Source organism: Salvelinus alpinus, chromosome 31, assembly GCF_045679555.1.
Source record: "Salvelinus alpinus chromosome 31, SLU_Salpinus.1, whole genome shotgun sequence".
NCBI lineage: Eukaryota > Metazoa > Chordata > Actinopteri > Salmoniformes > Salmonidae > Salvelinus > Salvelinus alpinus.
Window position 1 is genome coordinate 17,409,459 of NC_092116.1, and position 10,324 is coordinate 17,419,782.

The 10,324-nt window shown below is 48.2% G+C and overlaps 1 protein-coding gene across 1 annotated transcript in view; it reads left to right on the forward strand.

Annotated features, from left to right (window-relative positions):
* Positions 1-10,107, forward strand: part of LOC139561291 (N-acetylaspartate synthetase-like) — a 34,118-nt gene extending 24,011 nt beyond the window's left edge. The window contains exon 3 of the mRNA XM_071378279.1: positions 7,743-10,107. Coding sequence (XP_071234380.1) covers positions 7,743-8,110 — 368 coding nt within the window. The 3' untranslated portion in view covers positions 8,111-10,107. The remainder of the gene's footprint in view (positions 1-7,742) is intronic.
* The last annotated feature ends 217 nt before the right edge of the window (positions 10,108-10,324 follow it).

Here is a 10,324-nt window from a genome sequence, read left to right on the forward strand (position 1 = left end):
TATCCCCCCTCCTACCGCCTCCTACCTCTTAGTATCCCCCCTCCGACCGCCTCCTACCTCTTAGTATCCCCCCTCCGACCGCCCCCTTCCTCTTAGTATCCCCCCTCCGACCGCCCCCTTCCTCTTAGTATCCACCCTCCTACCGCCCCCTACCTCTTAGTATCCCCCCTCCGACCCCCCCCTTCCTCTTAGTATCCCCCCTCCTACCGCCCCCTTCCTCTCAGTATCCACCCTCCTACCGCCTCCTTCCTCTTAGTATCCCCCCTCCTACCGCCCCCTTCCTCTTAGTATCCCCCCTCCTACCGCCTCCTTCCTCTTAGTATCCCCCCTCCTACCGCCTCCTACCTCTTAGTATCCCCCCTCCGACCCCCCCCCCTCCTCTTAGTATCCCCCCTCCTACCGCCCCCTTCCTCTCAGTATCCACCCTCCTACCGCCTCCTTCCTCTTAGTATCCCCCCTCCTACCGCCCCCTTCCTCTTAGTATCCCCCCTCCTACCGCCTCCTTCCTCTTAGTATCCCCCCTCCTACCGCCCCATTCCTCTTAGTATCCCCCCTCCTACCGCCCCCTTCCTCTTAGTATCCACCCTCCTACCGCCTCCTTCCTCTTAGTATCCCCCCTCCTACCGCCTCCTTCCTCTTCGTATCCCCCCTCCTACCGCCTCCTTCCTCTTAGTATCCCCCCTCCTACCGCCCCCTTCCTCTTAGTATCCCCCCTCCTACCGCCCCCTTCCTCTTAGTATCCCCCCTCCTACCGCCCCCTTCCTCTTAGTATCCACCCTCCTACCGCCTCCTTCCTCTTAGTATCCCCCCTCCTACCGCCTCCTTCCTCTTAGTATCCCCCCTGCTACCGCCCCCTTCCTCTTAGTATCCCCCCTTCTTCCGCCCCCTTCCTCTTAGTATCCCCCCTTCTACCGCCCCCTTCCTCTTAGTATCCCCCTCCTACCGCCCCCTTCCTCTTAGTATCCCCCCTCCTACCGCCCCCTTCCTCTTAGTATCCCCCCTCCTACCGCCCCCTTCCTCTTAGTATCCACCCTCCTACCGCCTCCTTCCTCTTAGTATCCCCCTCCTACCGCCCCCTTCCTCTTAGTATCCCCCCTCCTACCGCCCCCTTCCTCTTGGTATCCACCCTTCTACCGCCCCCTTCCTCTTAGTATCCCCCCTCCTACCGCCCCCTTCCTCTTGGTATCCACCCTTCTACCGCCCCCTTCCTCTTAGTATCCCCCCTTCTACCGCCCCCTTCCTCTTAGTATCCACCCTCCTACCGCCCCCTTCCTCATAGTATCCCCCCTCCTACCGCCCCCTACCTCTTGGTATCCACCCTTCTACCGCCCCCTTCCTCTTAGTATCCCCCCTCCTACCGCCCCCTTCCTCTTAGTATCCTCCCTCCTACCGCCCCCTTCCTCTTAGTATCCACCCTCCTACCGCCCCCTTCCTCTTAGTATCCACCCTCCTACCGCCCCCTTCCTCTTGGTATCCACCCTTCTACCGCCCCCTTCCTCTTAGTATCCCCCCTCCTACCGCCCCCTTCCTCTTAGTATCCTCCCTCCTACCGCCCCCTTCCTCTTAGTATCCCCCCTCCTACCGCCCCCTTCCTCTTAGTATCCCCCCTCCTAACGCCTCCTTCCTCTTAGTATCCCCCCTCCTACCGCCCCCTTCCTCTTAGTATCCCCCCTCCCACCGCCCCCTTCCTCTTAGTATCCCCCTCCTACCGCCCCCTTCCTCTTAGTATCCCCCCTCCTACCGCCCCCTTCCTCTTAGTATCCCCCCTCCTACCGCCCCCTTCCTCATAGTATCCACCCTCCTACCGCCCCCTACCTCTTGGTATCCACCCTTCTACCGCCCCCTTCCTCTTAGTATCCACCCTCCTACCGCCTCCTACCTCTTAGTATCCCCCCTCCTACCGCCTCCTTCCTCTTAGTATCCACCCTCCTACCGCCTCCTTCCTCTTAGTATCCACCCTCCTACCGCCCCCGTCCTGTTAGTATCCACCCTACTACCGCCCACTTCCTCTTAGTATCCCCCCTTCCTACCTTCCCCTCCTTGCCCCCCTCCTACCTCCCCCCCTTCCTCCCCTTCCTCTAATACCCCCCCCCCCTCCCCCTTCTTCCCAGTACCTAACATCTCTACTCTCATCTCTCTCTTCTGAGATAAAGCACTAGTTAGTGACAACTGAAGACCAGGGTTGGGGTCAATTCCATTTCAATTCCAGTCAATTCAGAAAGTAAACCAAAAACCAAAAGAGAATTGCAAATTCAGTATACTTCCTGAATTGACTGGAACTGAAATGGAATTGACCCCAACCCTAAAAACGCTGACACATAACACCGTAATTTGAATGAATCTGACCCTTCCAAAGTGGAGCCAGCTAACATTCTCCGGCATTGTGACTACAGACAGGGAGAGTCAACACTGGTTGACTAGAATCCAAAAAGTCATTGTATCCAAAAAGTCATTGTCTGACTCACTCTGAACTCTGCACACACAATGATGACCAAGGTCAAAGGTCAAATGGGAAAATATCCCAGCCAACTATTCACTCTGCTTGCAGATCTAGCTGCCTTCTAATACCCTCCCCAGCTGTGGGCAGCTACCCTCTCCGTGATGCCCACATGTCATGCCATGTCTGGACAGGCACACTTGTTACCGCGGCGACCGGCTGTAATACATCTGACAGTTGTTTTATCCAGTCATTAATCCACTGAACCCCACAGGGGCCTTAAATCCCTCATAACATTGTCCAAGCAGTGAATTAGCATAATTTCATCACTTGCTCTGTGACGTGTGTGTGTGTGTGTGTGTGTGTGTGTGTGTGTGTGTGTGTGTGTGTGTGTGTGTGTGTGTGTGTGTGTGTGTGTGTGTGTGTGTGTGTGTGTGTGTGTGTGTGTGTGTGTGTGTGTGTGTGTGTGTGTGTGTGTGTGTGTGTGTGTGTGTGTGTCAGTGACCATCTGCAGAAAGACACACAGGTTTTATATTCTCCAGTCAGTCAGTCATTGTCAGTCACGGAAAAGTAAGAATTCTCTGCCAGATGGGATTTGATACAAATACATGTTCTGAACTGGACTACAAGGACATGTCATAATACAGCTGACTAAATATTATTTTCAGCACTGTTTACTGTTGTATCTAATATAAATAGGCTACCACACATGTTGGAGGGATTTGCAAATCAGATAAACTAAGGATGAGAGTATAGTAAGCCAGTCATCCACAACCACAGAAAACCTGTCCAGCATTCTCTGTACATCTCCAACATGGTACTGTATTGATCCCTAGATACTGTAGATACTGTATAGCTACAACACAGACACAGTACAGTACTGTAATACTCTCACATTACCAGACAGACAGACAGACAGACAGACAGACAGACAGACAGACAGACAGACAGACAGACAGACAGACAGACAGACAGACAGACAGACAGACAGACAGACAGACAGCGTACTGTACTACTCTCACACAACAGAGACAGGCAGACAGAGACAGCAGTCAGACATGGCATTTTTGTCCTCCCAATGACACAACTCATACCTGACATGCTGACAAACATGATTCTCTGCCCAGGTAAAAACACGGCAGGCCTGGACTTGCTAAACAATACGTTATGTTAACAATACAAAAGTTATGGAGCATCAAAAATGTAAATGCAGTATACAACTGCTATTATATTATGACCAAGGCCTGGAGCTGTTTCTTATCAGGCTACATGGTCTGGACGAACTCCTTGCCCAAACTATGAAGTTTTCACCGACATTTTATAGTGGATGAAGATTTCTGTTGACGCGCGTCTCTGTTTGAGTGGCTGTACTTATCTGTGCGTGTATGTCTGGATCTTCCTGAGTTTCTATTCGCTCAAACCCTAAGTGACAGCTCAGTCTACGATTGTACTTTCTAATTATGAGCATCTCAGAGCAAATAATGCTACTAAGCAGTTAGCACCAACCTCCGTCTGCTTTCCCTTTCATTCTCTCTCTCTTTACCTCTCAACCTCCCCCTCTCTCTCTGTCTACCTACGTCTCTCTCTAACTCCCTCCCTCTCTCTCTCGCTCCCTCATTCTCTACCTCCCTCTCTCTCTACCTCCCTCTCTCTCTCTCTCTCTCTCTCTCTGTCTGTCTACCTCCCTCACTCTCTCTCTCTTCCACTCTCTTTACCTCTCAACCTCCCCCTCTCTCTCTGTCTACCTCCGTCTCTCTCTAACTCCCTCCCTCTCTCTCTCGCTCCCTCATTCCCTACCTCCCTTCTCTCTCTACCTCCCTCTCTCTCTCTGTCTGTCTACCTCCCTCACTCTCTCTCTTCCACTCTCTTTACCTCTCAACCTCCCCCTCTCTCTCTGTCTACCTCCGTCTCTCTCTAACTCCCTCCCTCTCTCTCTACCTCCCTCATTCTCTACCTCCCTCTCTCTCTACCTCCCTCTCTCTCTCTGTCTGTCTACCTCCCTCACTCTCTAACTCCCTCCCTTCCCCTCTCTCTCCCTCTCTCTCTACCTCCCACATTCTCTACCTCCCTCTCTCTTTACCTCCCTCTCTCTCTCTGTCTGTCTACCTCCCTCACTCTCTAACTCCTTCCCTTCCTCTCTCTCTCTCTACCTCCCTCATTCTCTTTCTCCCTCTGATACACTTCATTCAGTCCATTGAAATAAATGTTTTCGCTAATGGAAACGCCAGCCACCACTATGTGACCAGTGTCTCGTGTGTAGCATCCCTCCTCCTTTTAGTAGATCCATCCAGTTAGTGGATTTTGAGGATTTTGGACATACTTTCTTTGGCACGTCTTACCAACAGAACACACTCTTATGTAGTTCTATATCGTGTGTGCCAGGGCCACACTCCATTCAACCCCACTTTCCTTCACACATCTGCAGCTGTCTGTTTCTTCCTGGCACTGGTTCTGCTGATAGTGGCTCCTTCGAAGAAGGATTCTACTTTCTATGACTGTGATATGTGGTCGCTTTTCCCAACTTGCGCTGTCTGAATGCGCTCTCTGTAAGTAGCTTTGGATAAGAGTGTCTGCTAAATGACGAAAATGTTAATGAAACAGTGCTATGATAATATCCTCAAAGCAGCTATCCGATCACTTAATGGTCTAACAGAGGGTTTCCCAAACTCAGTACTGCCCCCCCCCCCAGCACTACACAGCTGATTCAAATAACCAACTCATCATCAAGATTTGATTATTTGAATCAGCTGTGTAGTGCTAGGGCAAAAACCAAAACATGCACCTATGGAGGGGCCCCAGGACCGAGATTCCACAGGGGGTTCTACATGGGTTATGCATGGAACCAAAATGTTTTTTTGTTGTTGGAGGGGACAGCCAAAGAACCCTTTTTCAAAGAGTGAATCCTCATGTTCACTGTTTTAACTGACTCACACGGTTATGTTAATTGACAGAAGCCATTGTATAGCAACCTCTAATTGCTCTGTAATCTGAACAATTAACACCAGTCTGTAATTAGTGTGATATCCCGATACACATGAGCAGCAGGGCCGGGTTAAAGCCACAATGTGCCATTTCAACATCCCTGGCTGCCACCTTGTAGGCATAATCCATTGAAATGACCATTGATTAAACAGAAGGAAATATTGCAGATTGTGGCTTTAATGATAGGTTGTTCTGACCATAGTTGGGGGGATGGGATTCCACTGTCCGTTTGATCTTCTTCTTCTTCAAGGTTTTATGACGTACCACATCTAATGCTGTATTGCTGCCACCAACTGGACAGGGGTGAATAAAACATTTGTTTTAAAGTCAATTCCATTACGGATAAGGGAAAAAAGTTATTCATCCACTCATGCTAATAAAAAAACATGACAAAAATCGTCCCACTCCTTCTGTCATTCAAAAAACTATTTTATCCACTCAGCTAGAGGCTCTGAGGGGTGTGATGTATAAATACATGCTGGTGTTAGCTGGCCTTAAATGAGCTCTTGGGGTTAAGACAAATAGTGTGCTTCAACATCTGCATTGCTTGCTGTTTGGGGTTTTAAGACTGGGTTTCTGTATAATCACTTTGTGACATCTGCTGATGTAAAATGGGCTTAATAAATACATTTGATTTGTATGGGGCTTTAGAGCAAATAGTGTAGGGGGCTTTAGGTCAAATAGTGTAGGGGGCTTTAGGTCAAATAGTGTAGGGGGCTTTAGGTCAAATAGTGTAGGGGGCTTTAGGTCAAATAGTGTAGGGGGCTTTAGGGCAAATAGTGTAGGGGGCTTTAGGGCAAATAGTGTAGGGGGCTTTAGGGCAAATAGTGTAGGGGGCTTTAGGGCAAATAGTGTAGGGGCTTTAGGGCAAATAGTGTAGGGGGCTTTAGGGCAAATAGTGTAGGGGGCTTTAGGGCAAATAGTGTAGGGGCTTTAGGGCAAATAGTGTAGGGGGCTTTAGGGCAAATAGTGTAGGGGCTTTAGGGCAAATAGTGTAGGGGCTTTAGGGCAAATAGTGTAGGGGCTTTAGGGCAAATAGTATAGGGGGCTTTAGGGCAAATAGTGTAGGGGCTTTAGGGCAAATAGTGTAGGGGGTTTAGGGCAAATAGTGTAGGGGCTTTAGGGCAAATAGTGTAAGGGCTTTAGGGCAAATAGTGTAGGGGCTTTAGGGCAAATAGTGTAGGGGCTTTAGGGCAAATAGTGTAAGGGCTTTAGGGCAAATAGTGTAAGGGCTTTAGGGCAAATAGTGTAGGGGGCTTTAGGGCAAATAGTGTAAGGGCTTTAGGGCAAATAGTGTAGGGGCTTTAGGGCAAATAGTGTAGGGGCTTTAGGGCAAATAGTGTAGGGGGCTTTAGGGCAAATAGTGTAGGGGCTTTAGGGCAAATAGTGTAGGGGCTTTAGGGCAAATAGTGTAGGGGGCTTTAGGGCAAATAGTGTAGGGGGCTTTAGGGCAAATAGTGTAGGGGGCTTTAGGGCAAATAGTGTAGGGGCTTTAGGGCAAATAGTGTAGGGGGCTTTAGGGCAAATAGTGTAGGGGGCTTTAGGGCAAATAGTGTAGGGGGCTTTAGGGCAAATAGTGTAGGGGCTTTAGGGCAAATAGTGTAAGGGCTTTAGGGCAAATAGTGTAGGGGCTTTAGGGCAAATAGTGTAGGGGCTTTAGGGCAAATAGTGTAGGGGCTTTAGGGCAAATAGTGTAGGGGCTTTAGGGCAAATAGTGTAGGGGCTTTAGGGCAAATAGTGTAGGGGCTTTAGGGCAAATAGTGTAGGGGCTTTAGGGCAAATAGTGTAAGGGCTTTAGGGCAAATAGTGTAAGGGCTTTAGGGCAAATAGTGTAAGGGCTTTAGGGCAAATAGTGTAAGGGCTTTAGGGCAAATAGTGTAGGGGCTTTAGGGCAAATAGTGTAGGGGCTTTAGGGCAAATAGTGTAAGGGGGCTTTAGGGCAAATAGTGTAAGGGCTTTAGGGCAAATAGTGTAGGGGCTTTAGGGCAAATAGTGTAGGGGCTTTAGGGTAGCCTTCTTGTAGACTCTTCCCTTCCCTTATTGCTTCAGTCCTTCACTGAGTCACACTGAGCCAACCAGAGGTCAGATAAAGACAGCCATGGAAAGTCCTACTGTAGGTCCGGCTGACACTTCAGCCCCTTCACATCAGGTCAGATGATATTTGGGGGGGGGTTACATGTAAAGTATATGCTGTCAGATTTGTGTTGTTGTTTGGTGTGTGTGAGAAAGTGGTGTGTGTGTGTGTGTGTGTGTTTGAGAAAGAGAGAGAGTAGTGTGTGTGTGTGTGTGTGTGTGTGTCTAACTTGACTCTCTGGTCCTCCAGGCTCATGTTTCTGGGTGGCAGTGCTGGAAGGTCAGGTGGTCGGCATCGTGGCGGCGCAGGGCCGGGAGGACGACAACACGGTGGAACTACGCCGCATGTCGGTGGACTCGCGCTTCCGCGGCAAGGGCATTGCCAAGTTGCTGGGGCGCCGCGTGCTAGAGTTCGCCATGCATAACAACTACGCCGCCGTCGTCCTGGGAACCACCGCCGTCAAGATGGCCGCCCACAAGCTGTATGAGTCGCTGGGCTTCCGGCGGACCGGCGGTAGCGAGGATTACATGCTGCCCGGAATGAGCCGCTCGCCGCAAGAGAGGCTCTTCTTCCAGATCCGTTACCAACGCTACCGTCTGCAGCTCCGTGAGGAGTGAGGGATGAGAGAGGGGGAGAGAGGGATGGAGAGAGAGAGAGGGAGAGAGCAACGATACCACCTCGAGGCAGAGCCCCTCGCCCAACGATCCTCGACCAAGTCCTTCTCCTCTGACAACTTTCTTTATTTTGTATTATTAGAGTTACTTCTTCTTACTACTACTGTTTCTATTCATTCATCTTAAGTCACTAACTTTTTATCGGTTTTAGTTTATTTGTATTTATTTTGTACATTTTGAATATAGTGCCCCCCCGAGTACATTTATTTAATTTTTTTACCCTGCCCTGTTGTAAAAAAAATCCCTAACATATATCACCATCCCATGCCTTTTCAAATGACATCAACTGAGTGTTCCCTTTGCTTTTGATACCATGTGATTGTTCCTCACCGTATTCATTACCTCTACCAGCCCCTCCAACATCTACCCCCTCCTGCTCAATACGTGGCATTTCTATCTCAAACGCACCCTGTCTCTCATTAGCCCTACTAAGCCCTCTCCATTGTCACAACAACGTGTGTGCCCGAAAAGACCTAGACAAAAAGACTAAGTAGGATGGCATTTGTCCAGCCACTTCAGCACAGCCCATATACCAGCAGCCCTGTGGAGAGACAAGAGGAACAAATCAAATCAAATGTCATTGGTTGCTGACCCATATTTGACGGATGTTAACACAGGTGCAGCGAAATGCTTGTGTTTCTAGTTGCAACAGTGCAGTAATATCTAACAATACACACAAATTCCCCAAAATAAAAATAAAGGAATTAAGAAACATCAGGATGAGCATTGTCAGAGTCTGGAATATAAATATATATGTATATGATGGTGTGTATAGACAGTATATGAATAGAAAAGGTGTGTACAGCAGTAGTTATATAGGATGACGAGAATACAGGATATACATATGAAGGGGGTATGTATATAGGGCAGCAGTCTCTAAGGTGCAGGGTAGAGTACCAGCTGGTAGCCGGCTAGTAACAATGACTAAAGTTCAGTGCAGGGAACTGGGCAGAGGCCGGCTACTGGTGACTAATTAACAGTCTGATGGCCTGGAGATAGAAGCTGTTCCTCAGTCTCTCCTTATCCCAGCTTTGATGCACCTGTACTGTCTCTGCCTTCTAGATGGTAGCAGGGTGAACAGGCCGTGGCTCTGGTGGCAGGACAAGTACTGTGCAGTCGGGTGGCAGGACATGTACTGTGCAGTCGGGTGGCAGGACATGTACTGTGCAGTCGGGTGGCAGGAAACAAGCACACACAGGCTGCATCTCCTATTCCCTATATATTGTACTACTTTTAACCACACAGTGCAGTTTCCTATCCCTCCTCCTGCTTTCTGATATCCTCCCTCCCTCTATCTCCCCCTCCCTCTATCTCCTCCATGTTTGGTCCTGTTCTTTTCCCCTCATTCAACACAGTATCAGAATGGATTCTATAGAATGACAATGGTTCCTAATTCTATGATTTCATTCTACCTGCATGGGAACTATGGAGATTGTCTCTAATTGGTTGGGAAAACAAGAGGGTAGTTCAGGCTAGGGATACCCATGCAGGGTGAATATTTAATTGTCAATATTGAACATATGACTAATTTAATCATGGGTTTTTCTAATTAGTAAATTATTTAATCTAATTCAACTTTCAGTGTTATTGATTCATATGCGTACTTATCAATTGTTTACTAATTGAATCAATATAAATTCATTTTTTTTTTATAAGTTTGGAATTTGATTAAGGAGAAATTCCAGATTTTTCTAATCACACACGTTTGATGGAAGCATTGCTACACAGTAGTATGCACGTTTTATGGATACAGCTACAATTACAAAGTAATCGCAATCTAGTATATATTCAATCCAGGTTATTGGAGAAAACTACTTGGGTAGGCCTAATACATTATTTGCAATATTTGCGGACTTAAAGTACATGTAGTCGACCTAACAAAATGCATCTGAGCACAAATTTATCCATTTGAATTTAAATACAATACTATATCCAATTTACAGGTATATTTATATCCTTCTGTGTATGTGTTAATGTGTACACAGTTGGAAAACTATACAGTATGTAGCTGACAAACCCAAAAGACAACCCCCTCTCTCCCCGTCATAACGATAACCACTCTCATCTCCATCCTCCTATCACAGACAGAACCAGCAGAGGGAGAAATACAACTTCTATGAGCCCAAGAACTTGTGTCATACTTGTACAAAGATAAAG